Below are 25925 nucleotides of genomic sequence, written 5' to 3'. Positions count from 1 at the left end.
CCGTCTTCAGGTTCATCAGTTTCCTTCTTTACTTTATCCTCTTCAACGCCGCCTTCAGGTGCATCAGCTGCCTTCTTTACTTTATCCTCTTCAATGCTGCCTTCAGGTTTATCAGTTGCCTTCTTTACTTTATCGTCTTCAACGCCGCCTTCAGGTTCATCAGTTGCTTTCTTTACTTTATCCTCTTCAACACCGCCTTCAGGTTCATCAGTTGCTTTCTTTACTTTATCCTCTTCAATGCTGCCTTCAGGTTCATCAGTTGCCTTCTTTACTTTATCCTCTTCAATGCTGCCTTCAGGTTCATCAGTTGCCTTCTTTACTTTATCCTCTTCAACGCCGCCTTCAGGTTCATCAGTTGCCTTCTTTACTTTATCCTCTTCAACGCCGCCTTCAGGTTCATCAGTTGCTTTCTTTACTTTATCCTCTTCAATGCCGCCTTCAGGTTCATCAGTTGCCTTCTTTACTTTATCGTCTTCAACGCCGCCTTCAGGTTCATCAGTTGCTTTCTTTACTTTATCGTCTTCAACGCCGCCTTCAGGTGCATCAGTTGCCTTCTTTACTTTATCGTCTTCAACGCCGCCTTCAGGTGCATCAGTTGCTTTCTTTACTTTATCGTCTTCAACGCCGCCTTCAGGTTCATCAGTTGCTTTCTTTACTTTATCGTCTTCAACGCCGCCTTCAGGTGCATCAGTTGCCTTCTTTACTTTATCGTCTTCAACGCCGCCTTCAGGTGCATCAGTTGCTTTCTTTACTTTATCGTCTTCAACGCCGCCTTCAGGTGCATCAGTTGCTTTCTTTACTTTATCGTCTTCAACGCCGCCTTCAGGTGCATCAGTTGCTTTCTTTACTTTATCGTCTTCAACGCCGCCTTCAGGTGCATCAGTTGCTTTCTTTACTTTATCCTCTTCAACGCCGCCTTCAGGTTCATCAGTTGCTTTCTTTACTTTATCGTCTTCAACGCCGCCTTCAGGTGCATCAGTTGCCTTCTTTACTTTATCCTCTTCAACGCCGCCTTCAGGTGCATCAGTTGCCTTCTTTACTTTATCCTCTTCAACGCCGCCTTCGGGTGCATCAGTTGCCTTCCTTGTTTTATCCTCTTCCACACCACCTTCAGGTTCATCAGTTGCCTTCTTCACTTTATCGTCTTCAACGCCGCCTTCAGGTTCATCAGTTGCTTTCTTTACTTTATCCTCTTCAACGCCGCCTTCAGGTTCATCAGTTGCCATCTTTACTTTATGTTCTTCAACGCCACCTTCAGGCTCATCAGTTGCCATCTTTGCTTTATGTTCTTCAACGCCACCTTCAGGTTCATCAATTTCCTTCTTTACTTTGTACTCTTCAATGCTGCCTTCAATTTTATCAGTTGCCATCTTTACTTTAAACTCTTCAACACTGCCTTTGGGTTTATCAGTTGCCATCTTTACAACCTCTATTTTTCCTTTCACCACATATTTCTCCAATATTAGCAGCAGCCAGGCAACTGACCAAGTAAGAAGCGGGGGGGGGGGGGCAGCAGCAGAGGTATTCTGAACAATGGATGGAACTTCCATCTGCGACATCACACCAAAGAATGCAGATATAACAACCTAGCAACCTACAGCCACACAAATTACAGAGTTGAGATGAGGCACTGAAGTTAACAGAAAAAATCTTACCTCTTGGAAGCAGTGAAGATATAATTTATCCCTTTCTGTCTAAACTCTAAATTGTATTACCTTTCCCAAAGTTTCCCCTAGCATAGGAAAAAGACCACACGTTTGGTAAGTTTAAAAATTGTTTACTTTCACACTCTTCAAAGGTCAGGTTCATGTGTTTCATAAAAGGTTGCTCAGGCAGTAATATTCACCTTAGTTACAAAGCGGCGAAAGCTCCTAAATTATTGGTATAGGAACTCAAGAATGGATGCTGTGGGCCATGCAGTTGAGCTGGAGTGACCAACTCTAACCTCTTCACATGCCGAGTTTCTCAAGTAAACTGGAGAACAAAGGCTTGATTACTAGTTCCTGCCAAGGTGAGGGGAAGTAGATAGTTAAGCCTGTCAGGACAACATACCCTATGGTATTAACCCCTTCATGCATTAATTAGACTTAAGCATGTTGGTTATATGAGGTTGATTATCCCACAAACCCCTTCTCAAGAAAATGTAACAATTGCATGCACAATAAATGAACCTCCAGGAATAACATCAAAGGTTCTAAAAACTGTTTCTTGGTCAGAATGTCAGCTATCAATTCTTTGGTTTGACAATACCGCAATTCAAGTCCATCTTGTACCACATCATACACATAGTGGTATTTCACCCCACTATGAGCTTGCAGTTTCTCCAGATCTGGGAGAGCTGTGTACAGCTATTAACCAAATGAAAAACAACAAAGCCAGCGAACCTGATGGGATACCTGCTAAAGTCTTCAAAGTGGGTGGAATTGACCTTACACAACAACTTCATAAATTCATCGGAAAAATCTGGGAGAAAGAGGAGATCCCAGTATATTTTAGGGATGCCAAAATTATCAGTCTCTTTTAAAAAGGTGAGAGAACAGATTGTGGAAACTATCAAAGGCATCTCTCTATTAGCTGTGGCTGGAAAAATGCAGAGAACAAAACCAACCCCTGTGTATGGTATTTATTGACCTGACTAAGGCCTTTGACACTGTAAACTGTAATACCCTGTGGACTGTCCTTCTGAAAATTGGCTGCCCAGATAAATTTGTAAACATTTGGCTCCTCTATGATATGACAGCAACAATCGCTGGTAACAAGGGCTCTCAAAGTGAACCATTCACAGTGGGATCAGGTGTTAAACAGGGATGTGTTATTGTCCCAACTCTATTCATTATTTTCATTGTCATGAAAATTTCATGTATTTTCTGTCATGTATTTGAAAATGTCATGTATTTTCATTGCCTACACTTCATTGAAAGGAAACTCCACACCGGAGTAGAAATCATATATCAAACAGATGGAAAGCTCTTTAATCTGAGCAGGCTGAAAGCAAAGAGTAAGGTTACCACAACTTCCATCATAGGGCTTCAGTATGCTGATGACAACTTAGCATGTGCACGCTCAGAGGATGACCTCCAAACCGTCCTAAATATCTTCGCAGAAGCTTATGAAAAGCTTGGCCTATCACTCAACATCCCAAAAACCAAAGTGCTGCACCAACAAGCAAAAAACAACCCCTCTGAAGCGCCTCAAATCCAACTCAATGGTGTAACATTGGAAAATGTTGATCACTTCTCCTACCTGGGCAGTTATCTTTCCACAAGGGCTGACATTGATGCCGAAATCCAACATCGCCTGAGCTCTGAGAGTGCAGCTTTCTCCCGATTGAAGTGCAGCAGTCAGCAGAAAGCTCCCAAATGGAGGGAAGGCCAACCTGGTTCCTTGAGTGTCATGTGATAGCACCAGGCCTGATGTGAGCCCAATTGCTGCACCCAACTGGTACAGAGATTGCCCTGACTGCCCTCCTTCCAGAAAACCCTGTCAGGTTTGCCTTGGGTTTGGCTTGCCCCCTCAGTATGTGGCAAAAGGAGTCTTTTGCCACAAGCAAAGTGCAGTCATGCTAATGAGTCACATTTAAGTTTCTCTAATACCTGTGTTCAAAATTACTGTTTGGAATACGGTAAATAGCACCTAGTATTTATAAAGAACTTGTGAGAGCTGCAAAGCATTTTGTATGCATTATATTTGTAATCCTTAAAACAGTCCAGTAAGGTGGGCTTATAAATCACTTAGAGATTGTATGAAAATCAAGTAGTATATAATTTTTGTTAAACAAATAAAATTGTTTCCCTTGTACTTTTGAGGGGCATAGTTCTTGCATTAAAAGCTAATCTGTTATACGTATTTGAGATTCTCAAGCGCATTGAACTATTTTTAAATAGCCATATAATTCCTTTTTATATATATTAGAGATGGGCAAGTTTATGGTCAAACTACAAAACTTTCTCTCCCAGGAGGCAGTGATGGTCACTAAGTTGGTTGGCTTTAAAAGAGGATTAGAATAATTCATGGGGAAGGAGATGGGTACTAGCCGTTATGACTATTGCTCTCCCTCCACTGTGGGAGGCAGCATTCCTTCCAAATACTGGAAATCACAGGAGGGGGGTGCTTGAAGCAGCTAGGAAGCCTGCTCTCCATCACGTGCAGTTTCAAAATGTCCTTGGAAGTGCAGGGATGGGGTGGGCCAGTGTGCCATGCAGCCCAGAGGCATTGCATTGGTAAAGAATGGCCACCCTCATTTTAAAAGACAGCCTGTGGACCACCCAATAACCCTGTTTGGAATGATTTGTCTATCGGAGCAGCGATTGGTTGATTTTAGCATTCATCTTTTCAGGTGAAATACAGTTGCTCCGGCAAATTCCAGAAGCTTTTGTACAGCTCCTGAAGGAAGTAACAGAACCACCACTATATGAAGATTTCAAAGCCATTCTGGATTGATAGATGCAGTCCTATTATAGGTAAACCGATTTATTTTTCCTTTAAAAAAGAAAAAGGAATAAATAGTTAAGTCAACCTCCTGTATCCCAAAGCAGTAAAAATGTAGTAATTTGGTGCCTGAAAGTACGCTTAGTGTCATGAATACATGAGCTCAAAGTGACGTTTTCAAAGTATTTTATCAGCAAAGTAAGTAATGGGATATGCTCCATTTTTAGTTCTATTTTTTACCATGTAAAAAATTCACCTAACCTGGAACTGTCAGGGGAAAATATATTTGTCTGTAATCCAACAATGGTGAGATGCCTATTCTGGTATCTTGCCTAAAAAGTTGTCAGAGAACTGCCATCGGAGCCAGAGGGAGAGGGATGGCTCCAGAGGGATTCCGGAGAGCGTCCCGGGAGGGAGAGGAGCAGCCCATCTTCTGGGGAAGGAAATCAGCGTAGCACCAGTGGAGAAGGGGGGCAGATGGGGGAATCAGCAAGGTGGCTCCATGACTCCTCGCCGGAGACCAGCGGGGAGAGCACAGGTCCTCCGCTGCCCACACCCTCCCTGCGCAGAAGGCTTCTGCGCAGGGAGAGTAGGCGGAGACTAGGCGTCAAAGAGCTTCTTTGCTGGAAGAAGTTCAAGAAACGCCCACTGACGGATTCTGCCAGCGATTGAGACAGCCACGGGTGAGTGGCTGTTCGGACAGAAAGGGTTCACTCAGGCAACCCAGCCAGGTGTGGTGCCAATTTACGCACGAGCAACCCCTAGAACCATTACAAAAGTGATCTATGGCTGCAAGTTTCTGTGTTCCGTTCACTAAGCCTTGTAAACTGCTTTTTAAAATGTGACTTCTGTTTTAAAAACTCGGTAGCACATTATTTTGTAATTGTGGCTGCCAGAACCATGTGGTTTTCCTTAAACCTTGCTGAGAAATCAAGACTATTATTGTACTGCACATAGCCTTTCAGCAAAAACAGTTGTTGTATCTTTCTTGGTAATAGCCCATTTACTTGGTAAGACCCAGATCTCCAATTTAGAAAATACAACTTGTGACTTAATGGATTGTGTCTTCTAAATTCCAGTTATTATTTATATATCTCAATCTGTCATAAGGGTAGTGCCTGAAAAGATCCTTACTGTGGAATTACCATGTTCTGTCTACTTATGTTTTGGAGGGTGTCCACTTATAATGTCATCATTTTGTAATCAGCCCCTAGCAGTTTCCCCCTTTCTAAATCTCATGCACCGAATGGCCTTAGGCAAAGCACTTTCTTTCAGTTTCAACTCCCACACCTGCAATATAGGTATAAGAATGTGGACCTGCCTTATATGGTTGGCATAGTAAGACTTACTAATTTATGTGTTATGCATTATGAACATTCCTAAATGTTATATATAAAGATGCATTTATTTAGAAAATGGTTTTACGTAGAAATCCCTACATTCTTACTGAGTGAATACCTTAAATTTGAGGATACATGTGTGGGTTTTTTTATTGGTCAGGATAGGATGGGGGAAACAAGGGTGACCAGATCGCTGAAACAAAAGTTAAGATCAGGTGCTACCAGTGCTGGTGTCTGGATGTATTATTTGTAGCAGTTTCTTTTTCAACACAATTCTCCAAAGTTGATAAATGGCTCCAAAAGGGATCATCAAGCATGGTACAGTTTCAAGCATCACAGAGATGATGACAGCCCAGGGAGGATACTTTTTTGACTCTTTTGCAGGAAAATATACCTTTGGGAGAAATGAATGTATTGCATGAAAGCCACACTAAACAGCACAATTTTCTATGTGTTTACTCAGAAGCAAATCCCATCAAATTAAATGGGGATAGCTCCCAGGTAAGTGAGGACAGGAATTACAGCTTGTTAATACTTCAAAGTGGGAGCTAAGCAAAGGTTGGCATTATTCCAAAAGGGAAAGAGAAGACTCCTAAGTTGCATGCAGTGTAGGGCTAAGGCTATGGCTTCATCAGCACAAGGATGTCTCCTCACATGATGGGATGTACTCCTCCTCCTCTCCACTGGTGCACCCCCTAAATACCTCTAGGGATTTCCCAAACCCTCTGGAGCAGGCATCTCCAAACTCGGCCCTCCAGATGTTTTGGGACTACAACTCCCATCATTCCTAGATAACAGGACCAGTGGTCAGGGGTGATGGGAACTGTAGTCCCAAAACATCTGGAGGGCCGTTTGGGGGTGCCTGCTCTGGAGCAAATTTTGGGATGCCATGGGAGGAGGAGAGGGGGGGAAAGCCCCATTGTGCTAGTGGTGTGTTGTGTGTAACAAAAAACACTGTTTTTATGAACGCTCACTCCTGTCACACGAAATGGTAAAATCTCTCTGCTTTTATGTAGGCTGGGACTTGATAGCAAACAGTTATCATCAAGGCTTACCATCTGAAAACTCATGAAGCTGAACAGATCTGGGACTGGTCAGTGTCTGCATGGTTGACTAGGAACCACATGGCATCCATCTTTCTTGGGAGAAAGTGGAAGAATGTGCCTTTGTGGGTAAAGTCAAACCATTAGAGAGTTACAGCACCTACTGTGACTGTACAGAAAAAGCATGTTTGCTGCTACAGGTGTGCTATGGCACTCCTTTCTGCGTCCCACCCCCAGTGGTCATTCCTCCTCTGTCCACTACTGTGGATACACACCCTAACTTTCTTTCTCCAGGCAATACCATCTTGTAATAGGTACATACGCAAGTTTGCTGGCTCACTACACGTACAGCAGACACACACCTCCTGTGCCCCACAAAGAAGAAAACACCCCAGCAGGCATGTAGGGTTCTGTAAAGCCTGATTTAGCTTTGTGTCCTAGATGTCAAGAGCCAGGATTACTGTCAAGCCCTTGGTGGGCCGTAGTATATGACTGATGGCATCTTTGGGCTTGGTGTGAAAAGGATGTCTGTTTATTCAACCTGCTTTTAAGTTACTCCTCAGGAATGCTCTTAGAGCAGCTTACAGCAGAGTAATAAAATCAAAATGTAAAACCATTTATTAAATGTGCGGCTGAAACAAAAGAGGCAAGACATTAAATAAAAAGGCCAACATAAAGCATCCTCAGTTGATTATACTTAATAATTTATAATTCTATTATTTATACCCCACCCATCTTACTGGGTTTCCCCGGCCACTCTGGGTGGCTTACAGCATATCTTAAAAAATCCAGCATTAAAAATCTGGTGAGGTTAATTAGCTGCAGGACCCCCTGTAAGCCCTAGTGAACCATCAGTGATGGCCCAGGAATTCTGTGCTTAAGCAGAGCATCTTTATCAATTCAGGAGTTGAACTGAGATTCAGGAGTGGCAGCAAGATTGGAGTGAGAGCTCAATCCCGCCCCCCCATAAATGCAAATTAGTGAAAGACTAGTAATGACTTGTATAAAGGTAACTTACATAATTTGGGTTCCAAGTATTGTAGCTTGATGGTGGCTCAACAAGTACATAGAAGAAAAAAATTAGGAACATTGTCCCTGGCGAGAAAAATAGCCACATTGCCTTCCAATAGCATTTTAGTGGTCTTCCTATCATCTTTTCCACATCTGCACTGAATCTGTTAATGAAATGGATATATTTCGTGAGGCATCTGTGGACAATTCACTTGCATGTAACCTTATTAAAAATGAAGCCACCTAAACTTCTGTTTCTCCTCTGACCGCATGCCTGCTCATCACTTGAACAAGTAGAGCAGCTACATAAGCATCACTCAAAAGAGGGAAATGCAAACAAAAGAGGATTCAGGCTTGCGTAAAATGTTTGCGTAAAACGTTTATGTGCTAATTTAGAAATGATTTTTGTGACTGAAATAGAAATGTATTACATGTCTCCATAGTGGGGAAGACTGATCAGCTAGCCTGTTCCATCTCCTTTCCAGGTGTTAACTTTGAAGCCCCTGCTCTCCCTGCCTAGGGTTCTTAATCTTTTAAACCAGAGGGATTTTCAAATCAAGGACTCCCTCAAATAGAGATCTATCCTCTCTGACAGCTGCTTGGGCTGTTAAGAAGGCCATATGCACCCTCCAAAATCAAATGATCTTTTACACAAATGAATTAAACACAACAGATAGGAAACCTTTATCCTATTGCAACTTGTGCGGTGTATATCCCCAAATTATGCATAAGGCTGCAAACCTTAGCTGGGATCTTATTCCCACTGTATGGAATGGAATTTATTTCTGAGCAGGGAGACATGTGATTATACTTCAAATACAATAAAAAGGTATCACTTGCTGCACCTAGGCCAGGAACAGATCTGGCAGACACCCTCACTTTTGACTTTCCTGCTTCGCTTAAAAATCAGATCTTCATTGCTCTTTAATGTTTTGTTTAGCCATCCACTTCCACAATTATTTGTACTGTTTGCAATTGTATTTTATGTTAATGCTGCGCATCACCCCAGTGGTTTTTTTTTTGGCGGTACAGAAATGCTTTTCTAAATAAATAGACTAAATAAAGGTTTGTTGCTTAGAGTGTTGTTTTCACAGGATAAAGGAGGGAAATGGAAGTGTCACACCTCACCAGCTTATCAATGGGCTTGGTTCTCATGATCCCTATGATGAGGGGTGCTGGTAAATCTGGGTCCTGGGCCATACCACTTCAAATAGCAATGGCTGTTGGCGACTGTACCTCTTCAGACTGAATGCCCCTCATATTAAACATAACAGCTCCCCCCATGGATGAGTATTCAGTTTTGAAACACAACTCACAAAAGCAGTCTGAAGCAGTCCAGATTAGACACCAGTTTACCTTGTAAACCCTCTTCAAGCATTAGAGTTAGTTTCCATGTAAGTGGGGGAGCAGGCGGGGGGGGGGGGGGAGGCAAGGCACTCCATCACTAAAAAATCCTGATTTGGATCACAATATGTAGGTGGATTACCTAGCTTTTCCATAGTGTGTTCATTTCTCAATAGAAATGCTTAGTGATGAATACAGCCTCAGGTGTTCATCTGCCTTGAGCTGCTTATGCACCTAAGGGCTTATCCAGATACATATACAAAGAAACATAGCCATACCTTTTCATTCCATAAAGAAATGCAACACCGATCACTTCAAAGAAAGCAATGACTAGCAAAGGCATGGTCCCCGCAAAGGCATCAAACATCTCAAGCCAGTAGTTTCCTGATCTCAGAGCAAAAAGCAGGCCCAGCAGAAAAGCAGAAAGGCATATTAAACCTACAGACAACAACATTCATTCGTCAATTAACACAAATGAAATAAAAGAAAACCTAACCATTCGTGTTTACATGTGCGTTTATAATCAATCCCAACATCGCTGTTCCGTTCTTGCCAAACACCCAAGTTTTGCCACTCACCTGTCCTTAATGGTTAATGAGTGCAATGTGGCATCATTAAGACTGTACAGTTTCTGCTCACCAGATTATTGTTATTGTTGTTATTACTGTTTATTAATTTATATAGTGCCCTTCGGAGATATCAGGGCAGTTCACAAGATAAAAATACAGGATAAAAGCACATAATAAATAGAACAAAAACAAAACAATCACCCCCGCTCACACAAACACATTTAAAAGGCCAAAGAAGAAGAGGAGGAGGAGGAGGAGGAGGAGGAGGAGGAGGAGGAGGAGGAGGAGGAGGAGGAGGAGGAGTTTGGATTTGATATCCCGCCTTTCACTCCCTTTAAGGAGTCTCTTTTTTAAAAAAATATTTTTATTAAGATTTATCATACCAATGCAATACAATAATACAAACAACCAAGAAAAACAGAAAAAAGAGAGAAAAAAAAGAAAAAATAGAAAAAGAATATAAAGAAAAACATGTATAATTTCCGTGTCTTATTTTCTTATAACTTGCTTCCCCGACTTCCCCATACCTCCCCTCTCTGTATTCCAATTTCTATTTTGTTGCTTTAGCAAATCCTCACCCTAAATTTTAGTTTAACTTTTAACCTGTCTTTTCTTTTACATATTTTCTAAATCAATGTCATTCTAAGATTCGTTAATTTTGCAATATTTCTTAAGATAGTCCTTAAATTTCTTCCAATCTTCTTCCGCTGTCTCTCTCCCCTGGTCTCGGATTCTGCCAGTCATTTCTGCCAGTCCCATATAGTCTATCAACTTCATCTGCCATTCTTCCAGAGTGGGTAGATCTTGCGTCTTTCAGTACTTCGCGATGAGTATTCTTGCTGCTGTTGTTGCATACATAAAGAAAGTTCTATCCTTCTTTGACACCAATTGGCCAACAATGCCCAAGAGAAAGGCCTCTGGTTTCTTCGGGAAGGTATATTTAAATACCTTTTTCAGTTCATTATATATCGTTTCCCAGAAAGCCTTAATCTTTGGGCATGTCCACCAAAGGTGAAAGAATGTACCCTCAGCTTCTTTACACTTCCAACATTTATTATCAGACAAATGATACATTTTTGCAAGCTTGACTGGGGTCATGTACCACCTATAAAACATTTTCATAATATTTTCTCTTAAGGCATTACATGCCGTAAATTTCAGTCCGGTGGTCCACAACTTTTCCCATTCAGCAAACATAATGTTATGACCAATATCTTGCGCCCATTTAATCATAGCTGATTTCACCGTTTCATCCTGCGTATTCCATTTCAGCAGCAAGTTATACATTTTTGACAAGTTTTTTGTATTGGGTTCTAACAATTCTGTTTCCAATTTTGATTTTTCCACCTGGAAGCCAATTTTCCTGTCTAACTTACAGTGGTGCCCCGCAAGACGAATGCCTCGCTAAACGAAAAACCCGCAAGACGAAAGGGTTTTCCGATTTTTTAGCGGCTTCGCAAGACGAATTTCCCTATGGGCTTGCTTCACAAGACGAAAGCCCATAGGGAAATCTCCGGGGACAGCGGAGAAGCGCAGCGCGTCTTCTCCTCTGTTCCCGGACCTGTCCTGAAGGCTTGCGGTGAGAGGTCCGGGAACAGAGGAGAAGGCGCGCAGCGCCTCTCCTCTGTTCCCGGGGCTTGCGGTGGGAGGAGGGTTTTTCCTCCCCACCGCCAACATTCAGAAGGCTGTACTGAAGGCTGGCGGTGGGAGGAAAAGCCCTTCTCCCCCGCCAGCCTTCAGAAGAGTTCCCCGCAGGGCTCTCCAAGCTGCGGATAGCAGCCTGCTGCCCCTATCCGCAGCTTGGAGAGCCCTGCGGGGAAGTCCTGCAGGGCTCCCCAAGCTGCAGATGTCTGCCCCGCGCAAGGGGCGCTCTGCTTCAGAGCGCGGGGCAGCAGGCTGCTATCCGCAGCTTGGAGAGCCCTGCGGGGAAGTCCTGCAGGGCTCCCCAAGCTGCGAATGTCTGCCCCGCGCGAGGGGCGCTCTGCCCCTCACGCGGGGCAGCAGGCTGCTATCCGCAGCTTGGAGAGCCCTGCGGGGAAGTCCTGCAGGGCTCCCCAAGCTGCGAATGTCTGCCCCGCGCGAGGGGCGCTCTGCTTAAGAGCGCCCCTCACGCGGGGCAGCAGGCTGCTATCCGCAGCTTGGAGAGCCCTGCGGGGAAGTCCTGCAGGGCTCCCCAAGCTGCGAATGTCTGCCCCGCGCAAGGGGCGCTCTGCTTAAGAGCGCCCCTCACGCGGGGCAGCAGGCTGCTATCCGCAGCTTGGAGAGCCCTGCGGGGAAGTCCTGCAGGGCTCCCCAAGCTGCGAATGTCTGCCCCGCGCGAGGGGCGCTCTGAAGCAGAGCGCCCCTCGCGCGGGGCAGCAGGCTGCTATCCGCAGCTTGGAGAGCCCTGCGGGGAAGTCCTGCAGGGCTCCCCAAGCTGCGAATGTCTGCCCCGCGCGAGGGGCGCTCTGAAGCAGAGCGCCCCTCGCGCGGGGCAGCAGGCTGCTATCCGCAGCTTGGAGAGCCCTGCGGGGAAGTCCTGCAGGGCTCCCCAAGCTGCAGATGTCTGCCCCGCGCAAGGGGCGCTCTGCTTAAGAGCGCCCCTCACGCGGGGCAGCAGGCTGCTATCCGCAGCTTGGAGAGCCCTGCGGGGAAGTCCTGCAGGGCTCCCCAAGCTGCGAATGTCTGCCCCGCGCGAGGGGCGCTCTGCTTCAGAGCGTCCCTCGCACCGGGCAGCAGGCTGCTATCCGCAGCCTAGGCAGCCCTGCAGGAACTCTTCTGAAGGCTGGCGGCGGGAGAAGGGCTTCCCCCCCCCCAGCCTTCAGTCCTTCTCCCCCCCCCCAGCCTTCAGAAGAGGTCCGGGGACAGACTGTCCCTGGACCTGGTCTGAAGGCGGTCTCCCTAGGAACGCATTAATTGATTTTCAATGCATTCCTATGGGAAACCGTGCTTCGCAAGACGAAAAACTCGCAAGAAGAAAAAACTTGTGGAACGAATTAATTTCGTCTTGCGAGGCACCACTGTATAAACTTCCATTATCTGATAATAATGCAACCAGTCTCGCACTTTGTTTTTTAGTTTCTCAAAACTCTGCAATTTCAATGTGTCTCCCTCTTGTTCCAAAATTTCCCAATATTTTGGCCATTTGGACTCCATGTTAAGTCTTTTAAAAGCTTTCGCTTCTATAGGTGACAACCACCTTGGGGTTTTGTTTTCCAGTAAATCTTTGTATCTTATCCAGACATTAAACAAAGCTTTCCTGACAATATGGTTTTTAAATGCTTTATGTACTTTAACCTTGTCGTACCACAGGTATGCATGCCACCCAAAAGCATTATTAAATCCTTCTAAATCCAAAATGTCTGTGTTCTCAAGAAGCAGCCAGTCTTTCAACCAGCAGAATGCTGCTGATTCATAATAAAGTTTAAGGTCTGGCAGGGCAAATCCCCCCCTTTCCTTTGCATCAGTTAATATCTTAAATTTTAACTGCCCTGCCAGACAAATCTAGAAATATCTTTCTGCCACTTCCTGAAACAATCCATTTTGTCCAGAATTTGCAATGTTTGAAACAAAAATAACATTCTCGGCAATACATTCATCTTTATGACTGCAATTCGACCCAACAAGGAAAGTTTCAAATTTGACCAAATTTCTAAATCTTTTTTCACTTCCGACCAACATTTTTCATAATTATCTTTAAATAAATTCACATTTTTTGCTGTCATGTTGATCCCCAAATATTTCACTTTCTTAACCACAGTCAAACCTGTTTCATTCTGGAACCTCTCTCTTTCAATCAATGTCAATTTTTTTTCTAAAACCTTAGTTTTTGATTTATTCAATTTAAATCCTGCCACTTGACCAAACTCTTGAATTATTTCTAAGACCCTTTTAGGAGTCTCAAAGCAGCTAACATTCTCCTTTCCCTTCCTCCCCCACAACAAACACTCTGTGAGGTGAGTGGGGCTGAGAGACTTCAAAGAAGTGTGACTGGCCCAAGGTCACCCAGCAGCTGCATGTGGAGGAGCGGAGACGTGAACCCGGTTCCCCAGATTACGAGACTACCACTCTTTACCACTACACCACACTGGCTCTCTCTCTCCCAAGGCCTGTTTGAAGAGGAACTTTATTTGCCTGACACTTAAAGATGTATAATGAAGGTGCCAGCCAAACCTCCCTGGGGAGGGTAATGAATCTGGAAATAACGTATCTTGAAACAACAGTAGCAGCTAAGAGAATGAGCAATGAGCCAGGATATTCCATCAAAATACTGTCATGCCCATGAACCCTATCTCAGCCCCCATCTGCAATACAGAGATAGTATTAAGCTACTGTTAATTACAATAGCTGAAATAATGTACAAGAAGCACTTTGAACCATATTAATCTTGAGCATGGTTAACAGCAAAGAAAAGGATTTGAGGAAGATGCCTTACCACATACAGCCTCCTTGCATATGTATCTAGACACAATGGGAGATTCTGTGAGAGGCGTCAAGATACTTTGAACAAATCCAAACATGGAAGATATACCAAGACTGAACAGCATGAGAAAAAACAGAATTGCCCAAGTGTTTGATCCAGGCATCTTAATGACGATTTCAGTGAACACAATAAAGGACAAGCCAGTTCCAGAAACACTCTGCAAAATTCACAAATAATGGTAAAAACTGTCAGATTGATTTCTAAATGTCATTTATTCTAATGCAGAGGCAAAATGTTGTATTACTCAACATTTAGCCATCATCTGGAATAAGATACAGTCATTACCGATGACAAGTTCTTAACTTGACCTGGACCCTTGACACCTGAGATGTGCATTTTTGGGACTCACCATGTTTTAGTGGTATTAAGTTGCTGTAATCTGTTTTTAGTGTTGCATTTTAAATCGTTGTCACTTGCCCTGGGAGCTAAGGGTGAAGGAAAGGTAATAAAATAATAAAAGCAGCAACCTAAGCTCACAGGTTGCTTTCTGTGGCTCTTTTAGTGCTCATACGTGCAGACAGAGATATGGTTTGTGTGTGTCTCTGCAGAACTATAAGGGGAAACTTATCAAGCTGGACTAGAGTTCTGGTGGGTACCCTGAGCCCCATCTTCTGTGTGCAAGTATTTGTGGCTAAATAAAGTGGCCATAGAACACCCCAGTAACAGTAGTTGTAGGGGGGATGGTAGATTGTGTTTCTTCGGAGATAACCAGGCAAACAACTTGTGGTCTCTGTGCACTCATACATATGGGTAGAGTAACAAGCTAGTTTACCAGAGACAGAGCAGCTTGTATGAAGCCAAAGAGCTAAACACAGCTCTTCTGAAAGAATTTCCTGCCTGGGCCATCACATCAACGGTAGCTGAAGACCGAGGGCTGTGACCCCCTTGCAGCATGGCAGAGGTCCAGCAGAGAAACTACAGAAAAATGCAGTGGAAGCTGCAGAAGCCTTCATGGAATTTGACCAGAGAAGGAAGCCCCATTCATTCATACAATGCAAGTACAATACCTTATCAAGGAAATACTGGAGATCACAATTTGCCAGTTTGAGAGATGCCAGTTTATTGATATCTGTTCCATTCAAATAACTGAGCCAAAATGCGCTGCTGTCTACAGTGATGTTGTCTTTCCTGAATGCCTTGGTGATGCTTTTAACATTTCTGTCAGTAAAGTCAGGAATGATACGAATTATTTGCATTGCCACAGTCCCTAAGAAAAACAACAGCAATTTGCTTCAAATAGGGGCAGGCCAGGGGCCAAACGGGTTTATGCGCAACCACTGACGTGCACTGGGACCAGGAACGCAACCCCCATACAAACAGGAAGTTGCCTGTATACCTGAATTAATGAATATGCACATGGAACATGCAAGATTGTATACTTTGTGTTCTATGCTACAATCTTATTTTAATTCTGCCCTCTGGGGTCACCTAAACTGGTTTAAGGGGGGGGATGACACAAAATTCTAGACAATGAAAAACAAAAATTGTGAACTTGGACCAATGCCTTAAATTGGTTCCTAACTGTGAAACTTGAACGGCTCACCTTTCCAAGCATTCTTTATAGGCCATTGTTGCTTTGAACCCCAGAATCGAAAAAATTGGGATTGATGCAAACAAAGAAGTCAAAGAGTTTATTGCTGCTATCATGACAGCATCCAGTTCACAGTCATTACTAGGAAAAACAAGTACATAACGAACCCGATTAAACGTTACAAAGGCCAGCACCGAGTCTGTAACTTTTAATGTTATACATTTATTATTTTATTTGAAGTACTTGTACTCTATTCTTCACTGAATATTTTCAATCCCAGAACAGTAAAACAAAGCAATTGACAGATGGCATGTGGTCGCAGAAACTAAATAGCTGAAGGCACTACTGAAATATGTTGGTTTTGTCATTGTTGTTATTATTAATTTCTTTATTCGCTGACAGGACTCAAAGCAGCTTACAGTTTAGAAACATGAACCACTAGAGAAAAAAAATTCATTGAAATACAATTAAACATGGATAGAATGAAAACTATAAACATGTAAAAAAAATATGTTTAAAACCTACCAATAATTACAATAAAAATTGTTCTCAATTTTTGTGTGTGGGAAAGAGAAAATAAGCAGGCAGCCCTAGAACAGAGTCTGAAAAAGACAAGGCCTGACTAACCCTCTGTGAAGATCCAATGAAATGGCACTGGGGGTTCTAGAAATCTACTGGGGGGGGGAGGATCCATCTGAGTGTTGATGCTGTATATTTGTATAACTAAAGCCTTTTGATACAGAAATGTCAGTAAGACTCTTCAGATCTCATTCAACAGAAACCAGCCCTGGTGCGTGCACTGGAATCCCTGAAATCTCTCATCATTCTGGGACTGGAGAGGGCCCAGATATTATACATTTATCACATTTAGAGCTCACTTTTCTCAAAAGGATTCCAAGGTAGCATACAAGCAAGTTATGCTGTTTTATTCTCACAGGAACCTTAAGGCATAAGTTATACTGAGAGCATGCAGCTGCCTCAGTCACTCGCCTTCTCATTATTGCATCTCAAACGTAGCTGAACTTTGCCCAGCACTGGCATTGCAGAAAGAACAATAGAGAGCATCTTTGGGTTGCTCACACAGGGAAACATCAAGAGAACAGAGCCAGCCGCTTTTCCTGGGCTCCAGTGTGGGCTGAATGAGAATTGAGTCTTGTCTCCAGAGATCACTGAGGCGCTATCTCATAGAAGTTTATTTGACTGCGTCAAACAGCTCCTCTCCACATTGTGAGCGAAAGCTAACAAAACTGCAAGATTATACCTACATTGACGGGTTGTAGCTTGAATATGCTATCAGTCCCCCAAATCCTAAAGAAAGAGAGGAAAAGATCTGGGTGGCTGCATCAAGCCAGGCACGTGGATTGTTGATCTTCTTGAGCTGTGAGAAAGACAGAGAGAGCTCAGGGCTAAACACATTATTAGTCTCATAATTCTTGTGTATATTTCACTGATACAGGCCTTCCTGACAAGCAGTGGAAAATTAGTGTGTTTTCTGAATTCAACAAATTCAGAACAGAACAATGCATTATACTGGCAAACAAGTGTTTCACAAACTGCCTGCTGGGGGCTTGTTGGAGGGGGAGAATCAGTGTGTAGGAGAGAGAGCTTAACTCTTTCCATGTTTGGCGATAGTCCCTTACAAATGCTCACTAGAGTGCTTTTACCTTCACTTGGACATCTTCCAGTCTTGGACCCTGCCAGACGGAGAAACAAAAAGCAGCCCAGGGGAGCATTTGTAGGGAAGAATTGGTGGGCATAGGGAGGATTAAGTACCTGCCCACTGGCTTCCTCTGCAAATGCATCTCTCCATCTCTGCATTCGCCCCAGCATTACAAGTCAAATACAGAACTGGGACACCCCATGCTTGCACAATGAAGTGTAGTTCTGCCCTGTCTTCCGAAAAATAAGATTCGACCCAGGGTTGCCTATATTCGTGAATTTTAGAAAAGGGCACTTTTTACACAAGTTTCTGTTCTTCATAGATTCCAGAGGGAGTTAACAAAGTACAATTGCCAGAATATGTGTGGATCCCAACTAGTATTAAGTGGTAAACAAAGAAGCAGCATGAAGGAAAGTTCAAAGTTCAAAGCCCCCTCTAAAAGACCAAGTCAGACTTTCCATACATCATCTGGAACACCAAGGATCAATTGAATAAATACTTGCATTAGGAGTCATGAAGTAGAGTAATCCGTGAACAGCTCCTGGGAGAGTCAGTCCATAAATTAGGAATAATGTTAGAATTAGGAAAGAACATGGGGCTGTAAAATATACTGCCTAAGAGGAAGAGCAAAGCAGAGAAGAAAAAAGTGAGTGTCAGGAAGAGGTTAAGGCAATACCATGAAACAGATACTGTGCACACAAAATTACTGAACAGTTGCAGCTAAATCCAACTCAGTGATAAACTGTTTTTGTTTAGGGTGGTTTGAGGAAATGCAGAAGCTCATGCATGTGTGTAAATCACCACATAATGGTGCCATCCAGTGTGGTGCAGCAGTGGTTAACGTGGCAGACTAGAATTGAGGAAACCTGTGGAGGTGTGCTCCACAGAAGTGCAGGGAGGTGGGGGAATTGCAGGCAGTGGGGGCCCCCTCCCAACATTTTGTCCAAGTTGGTGCCTACGGCCATGAGGCTCACTGGTGACCTTGAGACAATTCTCCAGTCCAACTGACTGAAAGATTGTGAGCAGATTGTGTGCAAGAGGAAAGAGAGAGTAGCTTGAACTCTTTGGATGAGAAGTAAGATACTAATTAAAAAGGCAAGCATGCATTTTTTCTATGTTGCAGAGAAAAAAGGTAGAAAACACCTTGTGACACCTTAAGGACCAACACTGTAGGTCCTTATTAGATGCATAAAGTCACCAGAGAATGCTGGGTTTATCCATACATCCAGATTTTCCTGGACATAACTGGGATTCGTTCTCCGAAAATAATGTCTAGAAGTTAAAATGTAAGGGCATATGGTAGCCAAAAAGCTCAACATATTTGCCCAAAGAAGCAATATATTATTCAACTGACTATTCATTATGACGTTATGCCACATTATTCATTATGCCACATTATTCATTATTCATTATTCATTATGCCACAGTCCGAGTCAGGCCATCTAAACTGCTGTTCCATCCCAAGGTGCTTTAGCCCTGCAGTCTAATGGGAACACTTGTGTTCCTCATAGCTGCACTTTATAGCTAATTAATCCATAATTTTGTTTCTCATTTGCTTTACGTATTGCTGATCAAACACATGAAAAAAAAATACCTCCTGCATATGGATTCTAACCTAGCCTCCTCGCAGACGCATTAGTTTTCAATGGGCAGGTGCCTTTTAAAAATATGACAGAACATTCGTTCATGTGAGTTGCCTTCTGTCTCACGTGGTACATTTCAAAGATGGCTTTACCACATCAGTAAGGACCAGGTCAGTGAAATACAGGTGTCTGGTAATAATCCCTGCTCACCTTTCCAGTAGATTCAATTCCTCGTACTGTAGAAATGTACACAATTAACCAGCAGGATGCCAAACATAAAACCAGCCACCACTGAAGCGGACCGCTGTTTCCAATATCTGTGCTTATGTTTAAAGTGTACCTATACCAGAAATAATTAGTAGGTGTACTTTTGTGACATTCTTCAATAAGTTCTGAAATAACAAGCACAGAAGGCATTATCAAAACAGATGGAATCATAGAAGAGTTGGAAAGGATCCTGACGAACAGGAATATGCAGTTGTCCCATATAGAGATCGAACCTGCAATCTTGGTGTTATCCGCACCATGCTCTAACAGACTTTCCTAATATGGTGCCATCGAGATGTTTTGGACTAGAACTTCCATTAGCCCCAGCCAGCACAGAAAAATGGGCACCTGTAGGGCTTTTGCTTATCCCAATCTGTAGCTAGGGCCAAAGGAGGCATGGCAGGAACACACCTGGGTCTGACAGTTGCTGACTTCGGCAGAGTTGGACAAACAATTTAATGCAGTGGTTGAAGGATACATAGAAAAGCAGATACTAATAACAGAAAGCAGCAAGAGACTTGGGAACTCACCTGGTTTGCTGGTATCTGTTGGGCAGGAACTCCAAGGTAACGGGTTTCGGAAAGAGTTTATAAAATACCACAAAATCCAGGCCAGAAGCATATTATAATACACACTCACTAGGAAGGACACTATCAGAGAACTGTAACCTGTGGAATATACAAGCACATGCAGAACTGGCATGAACAAAGAAAATTGCTGTTTAACAAAATTTTTGCAAGAGCCTGATTCACACAATGGAAAGATCAAATCCAATTACTACCTGAACTCTGGCAGTCTGGAAAACAACATTGCTCTGTGAATTAAATGTTGGTGCTAACAAACTGGGTGGGGGGAGGCAATTCCCATTTTGCCTCAGGTGGTGAAATCACACAGGTTGCCCCTGAGTGGCTCTGTTTATCTTCCACACAGATAGGCATGCAACTGCCTGAGTTTACTTCTACTGGGATGCGGGTAGCGCTGTGGTCTAAACCACTGAGCCTCTTGTGCTTGCTGATCAGAAGGTCAGCAGTTCAAATCCCTAAGACAGGGTGAGCTCCTGTTGCTTGGTCCCTGCTCCTGCCAACGTAGCAGTTCAAAAGCATGCCAGTGCAAGTAGATAAATAGTTATCGCTGTGGTGATAACCACAAACTGGGGGGGGGGGGGAGGCAATTCCCATTTTGTCTCAGGTGGTCAAATCGGACAGGCTGCCCCCCAGTGGCTCTGTCTATCTTCTAGACCAGGGGTCAGCAAACTAAGGCCCATGGGCACGATCAGGCCCGATTGCCCTCTGGATCCGGCCCACAGACGGTCCTGGAATCGCCGCTTGGATCGGCTTCATTGTTCGGGCAGTGCCAATTTTTTTGCAATTTTTTTCCCGGGTGCTTTTCCCCCTCCCCTCCCCTCCCCTCCCTCACACACACCATGGCACAGGCGCCTCCCTCCTCTTGGCTTCTCCCCGCCCTGTGGAGGAAGGTAGCTGGGCTTTGATTGGTGCCAGCAGCCAGCCAATCTGAAGCCTCGAAACCCACCCGCTGGCCTCTCCGTCCATGGCTGCACTGTGGGCAGCGTGACAGGCACAGGGCTTTGTCTGGAGCTTGGTGCTGGCCCCGCACCTGGTGCCCGAGAAAGCTGGCCCAAAAAGGAGAGGCGCTGCCACCGCCACTGGCTTCCAACCGCAGGCAGAGCAGCGGAGGACGTAGGAAAGCAGGGGGAGGGGCTGGAGGAGAGAGAGAAGCCCCCCTCCGCGGGGTGCGTGCACACACATGCGCGCAATTTGGCCCACCACAAGGTCTGAGGGGCAGTGAACCAGCCCCCTCCTAAAAAAGAAACTGCCTGAGTTTACTACTACTGGGAAGCGGGTGGCACTGTGGTCTAAACCACTGAGCCTCTTGGACTTGCCAATCAGAAGGTCGGCGGTTCAAATCCATGCAGCGGGGTGAGCTCCCGTTGCTCTATCCCAACTCCTGCTACCCTAGCTGTTCGAAAGCACGCCAGTGCCAAGTAGATAAATAGGTATCGCTGTGGGGGGAAAGTAAACAGCATTTCTGTGCTGTTTCCATCATGGTGTTCCGTTGCACCAGAAGCGGTTTAGTCATGCTGGCCACATGACCCAGAAAGCTGTTTGAGGACAAAGCGAGGTGAGCACTGCAACCCTATAGTCGCCTTTGACTGGTCCTTTACCTTTTACCCTACCACTACTGGGTTTGCTATCACACCCTCATGTAGCCCATGCATTTTCTAGGAAGGAGCAATGATTAGAAGATTGTATAATCACAAGTAAAGGAAATTGCAGAAACCTACCCAGTCCTCCCAGGTAAGGTGAGATGTGCCACCAGAGTCGAACGGTGCCTTTTTTCAAGCATTGCCCTACAGCTAATTCAAGAAAAAATACAGGGATGCCTCCCAACACAAGCGTGGTGATGTACGGAATCAGGAATGCTCCTAGAAACACAATTTCCAAGCACAGTTAGCTCATAACAGTGGCATAGCGTGGATTGCCGGCGCCCAGGGTGGGAAAGTCCCCTGACACTGGTGGAGCACACCTCCAGCCAAGTGGGGCCTTGCTGTGCCAGCTGCCTGCAGAGGCATGTCTGGCCAGGCCAGGCCACACTGGGGATGCCCCTTGACCACCTCCCTCCATCCATGCCTGTACTCCATGGGCCTGGTCTGCTTTGCTGCCTTTGCCAGGGTGGTGAAGCCAATGCCTGGTGGGTGGGTGCCTGTTGTGCCCCCTCAGAATTCTGCACCCGGGGCCCCAGCCCCCCCCCCACACACACTATGCCACTGCTCATGCCCTCCTCCATCTCTAACTATCTACTAGTATTATTGTCATACCAGCAGCATCTGTTAGGTACGTATGTTGTACATAAAATAATTATTAAGTAAAGCAAACAAAACTGTACCAGTTGACTGAGTTGACTGAGCAATTTTTTTCATATGGTGATCAACTGAGGTAAGAAAACCTGGGGGTGCTTCTTAACTGCTATGGCTCCCAGTTGTGGCTCTTGAGAAATCTAGTTCCATGAAGGGGCAAGGGTTCTACAGCTAAGGATTATTAACTACACCCTCCATTGGGGAAGCTGTGATGCTGATATCGGATTTGAATCAGGATTGCCCCCTGCGATATAAACTGTATGAGGGGCAGGGAGATGTTGTAGATAGAGCTAATCATGTTCTTCCTGCTTAGGACTGTGCAAAAAGGCAATAATATACAACTAATTGTTAGCGGGTTATTGTTTTTTTACTGTGGCATGCATTGAAAGCACATTAAACTGCATAAATTAGACCTGCTGTAGAAGATCTAGAAGGTGAAAGTCGTGAAAAAATTGCTGGTTTTGCAGTTACATTTTAGCTTGTTTTTATTCATTTTTTAAAATTCTGGAATGGTGGGGGGGAGCTCTGCAAATAATCCGTTCCGTACAATGCTTTTATGATTCTATCATATGATACTTCAAAAACTCAGAACGTATCAAGCATTTATGCCTCCCCTACCAATCATTTACCCTGTCCCACGTTAGTGTTCCTAAAGTGGTAGAACAAATGGCCTTGTCTCTTTTGATTTGGCAGTGTTGTTTTCTAAAACCAAAGTTAAATCAACTTTGAGGGGAATCAGCTAGAGTCAGCTCAGGTGTTCATAGCTCCCTTGGTCTATGTCTAAATTATCTGCCTTCCTTGAGAAGCAGAAAAGATTGACAAAAAGTTACTTTGCTGCTGCAAAGGAAATTGCTCTTGGACAAAGTAGCTTGTTTCTAATTTCTTCATTTTTCAACAAGGAATAATATGTATCTTAAAATTATTTATCAGTGTTAAGAGTCAAAGTACAGAAACACCACTTTTTAAAAAAAGTTTGGATTTGATATCCCGCTTTATCACTACTCTAAGGAGTCTCAAAGCAGCTAACAATCTTCTTTTCCCTTCTTCCCCCAGAAAAACACTCTGAGTTGAGTGAGGCTGAGAGACCTCAGAGAAGTGTGACTAGCCTAAGGTCACCCAGCAGCTGTATGTGGAGGAGCGGGAAATCGAACCCGGTTCACCAGATTATGAGTCCACCACTCTTAACCACTACACCACACTGGCTCTTATTGTCATGGTTGCCTAGAAGCAAGGCTATTTATTTTATCATGTTTCTTGCCAATAAAAAAACCAAACACTTTAAAAAATCCATGTCCATTTAGTCAGAGAAAGTAAACAACTTGATTCACTCAGGCACTAAATCCATGCAGTAAAACCAAATCAATCAGTAACAATGGATAACAATCCCAACAAGACTTAAAGCTTGGGTTGTAAGTCATTCAGTAATACTATTAAGCTCTGCATGCAAATAGTAAGAGTTGCAGTGAGGAATTGAAGTTAATAGAAAAATTAGTGACATATTGTCCCCACTGTCTCTGTGTTGTTTTGCTCTGTGCACTTAGCCATCTGTCATTTAGGAGTAAGAGAAGGATATAAATGGAATTTTATTTTTTTTATCCAACCCACCCAAAAAAATACTTCCACCCCTTTTACAGCTTCTGTGACAGTCTCCTCCCTCTAGCTATCATCTGCCACAGCTGAGGCCATCAGGTGGAGTGTAGCAACATTTAAGTACGTTTGCAGCTGCCTCTGCAGAACCATTTTAGGCCACCACTGTTCCCACCTCTGGCTTTTTTTACATCTCACATAGTGCTCCTTAATCTCCCTTAATGGCCCACCACCCAGGCTGTCACCTCACTGGGAGCTAGCCTGGCTATTCCAAGAATTTGAAGCATTGATTAAATTTTAACAGTTGCTGGATCCAGAGATTAGAGGGGTGTGGCACACCCCAAACACATTATTTTAGAACAAGAGGAGCTTGTCATAGTTTAGTCTGAACACAACTAATCAATTAAAAGGTGGGTTTCTCTTACCTCCTCCGTAGGTTTGGCACAAGTATGGAAAACGCCACACATTTCCAAGACCCACAACAAATCCGGAACAGCTTAAAAGGTACTGTAATTTACTATCCCACTTGGGCCTTTGTGAGTGTTTAGAGCTGCTTTCGTGTTGATCAGTTGCCATCTTTACAACCTCTTATTTTCCTTTCACCACATTTTTCTCCAATATTAGTAGCAGCCAGGCAACTGAACCTCCTCACTCACCATGTAAGCAGCAAGGGGGGGGGGGCAGAAGAGGAATTATGAACAATGGATGGAACTTCCATCTGCGACATCACACCAAAGAATCCAGATAAAACAACCTAGCAACCTACAGCCACACAAATTATAGAGTTGAGATGAGGCACTGAAGTTAACAGAAAAATTCTTACCTCTTGGAAGCAGTAAAGATATAATTTAACCCTTTCAGTCCAAACTCTAAATTGTATTACTTTTCCCAAAGGTTCCCTCTTTCCCTAGCATAGGAAAAAGACCACACGTTTGGTAAGTTAAAAAATGGTTTACTTACACACTCTTCAAAGGTCAGGTTCATGTGTTTCATAAAAGGTTGCACAGGCAGTAATATTCACCTTAGTTACAAAGCGGCAGAAGTTCCTAAATTACTGGTAGAGGAACTCAAGAATGGATGCTGAGAGCCATGCAGTTGAGCTGGAGCAACCAACTCAAACCTCTTCACATGCTGAGCTTCTCAAGTGAACTGGAGAACAAAGGCTTGATTACATAGTTCCTTCCAAGTTGAGGGGAAGTAGATAGTGAAGCCTGACAGGACAGCATACTCTATGGTATTAACCCCTTCATGCCTTAATTAGACTTAAGCATGTTGGTTATGTGAAACTGATTATCCCACAAACCTCTTCTCAATAAATGAACCACTGAGAGTCCCATCTTAACTCAAAGGTTCTCAAAACAGTCTCTTGGTCGAGGGCTGGTCAGAATATTGACTGTCATTTCTTTGGTTTGATAATATGCCAATTCAACAAGTCCATCTTGTACCACATCATACACATAGAGGTATTTCACCCCAATATGTTTGGTTCCTGCATGAAACATCTCACTTTCCAAGAGTCAGCATCAGTGTAACCTAGTAGTTTTGGATTGCTGTTGACTTGCAGTTTACAGTTCATGGCTTCCTTTAAGTATCTAGTAATTCCTTGCATATCAGTCCAGTCCTTCTCAGTGGGAGAGCTAACATCCCTGCTTAGAATAACCGGCCCACGAGCCACCCCAGAACTGAGCCTCCTGCTCAGCGAGTTTGCAAACGTTGCGCTAAACAGGCGCAGTGTGGTGCAAGGACTCGCTTCTGTGGTGCCGGAAATCGCATCTGTGCAGACACCAGAAATCGTGGGCACGCGCGCCTACACACGCACGCGATCTGGCCCATGGAAGGATCTCTGCTCGAGTGAACCAGCCCAGGCGAGGTAAACCTTGCCAACCCCTGGATTAAGTACATGTAAAGCACATGACTTCCCCCAAATCCTGCAAACTGTGCCCCCCTGGCCCCGCCCCACCCAAGCTACAATTGCTTAACACCCTTTGTCTCCATCTGCTTATAGGAGACAAAATGCCTTTAAGCAAATTGTAATGAATGAAACTAATCTGGAGAGAGTGCATTACTTTCCTTATGCTTCCTCTTTTCTTGTCTTGCCTCGGCCCAGTATACCTGAAGGAGCGTCTCCACCCCCATCGTTCTGCCCGGACGCTGAGGTCCAGCGCCGAGGGCCTTCTGGCGGTTCCCTCATTACGAGAAGCGAGGTTACAGGGAACCAGGCAGAG

The 25925-nt window shown here is 44.1% G+C and overlaps 1 protein-coding gene across 1 annotated transcript; it reads right to left on the bottom strand.

Moving 5' to 3' along the window:
• Positions 1-5812: 5812 nt before the first annotated feature.
• LOC309347862 (sodium-dependent neutral amino acid transporter B(0)AT3-like) lies at positions 5813-24300 on the bottom strand. Its single transcript, XM_081872756.1, has 12 exons — positions 24126-24300; positions 21541-21681; positions 19769-19906; positions 19182-19363; positions 17892-18002; positions 16994-17106; positions 15741-15869; positions 15205-15355; positions 14150-14354; positions 9445-9604; positions 7830-7986; positions 5813-6162 (listed from the first exon to the last, which is right to left on the bottom strand). The coding sequence occupies exons 1-12, from the start codon at positions 24274-24276 to the stop codon at positions 5980-5982; spliced, it is 1821 nt and encodes a 606-aa protein (XP_081728882.1). The 5' UTR covers positions 24277-24300; the 3' UTR covers positions 5813-5979.
• Positions 24301-25925: the final 1625 nt, after the last annotated feature.

Source organism: Podarcis erhardii, assembly GCF_964252035.2.
Source record: "Podarcis erhardii genome assembly, chromosome: 8".
Lineage (NCBI taxonomy): Eukaryota > Metazoa > Chordata > Lepidosauria > Squamata > Lacertidae > Podarcis > Podarcis erhardii.
Note: the sequence above shows the minus strand (reverse complement) of the source record. Positions and strands in the feature narration are given on the sequence as shown.

Coding starts and splice junctions, on each gene's coding strand:
- LOC309347862 (XM_081872756.1), bottom strand. CDS start 24,276: ATGGCAACTGATCAACACGAAAGCAGCTCTAAACACTCACAAAGGCCC. Junction 17,107..17,891: donor TCTACTTCATGACTCCTAAT/GCAAGTATTTAT, acceptor TCTTTCTCACAG/CTCAAGAAGATCAACAATCC. Junction 7,987..9,444: donor TTTCTTTATGGAATGAAAAG/GTATGGCTATGT, acceptor TTTCATTAACAG/ATTCAGTGCAGATGTGGAAA.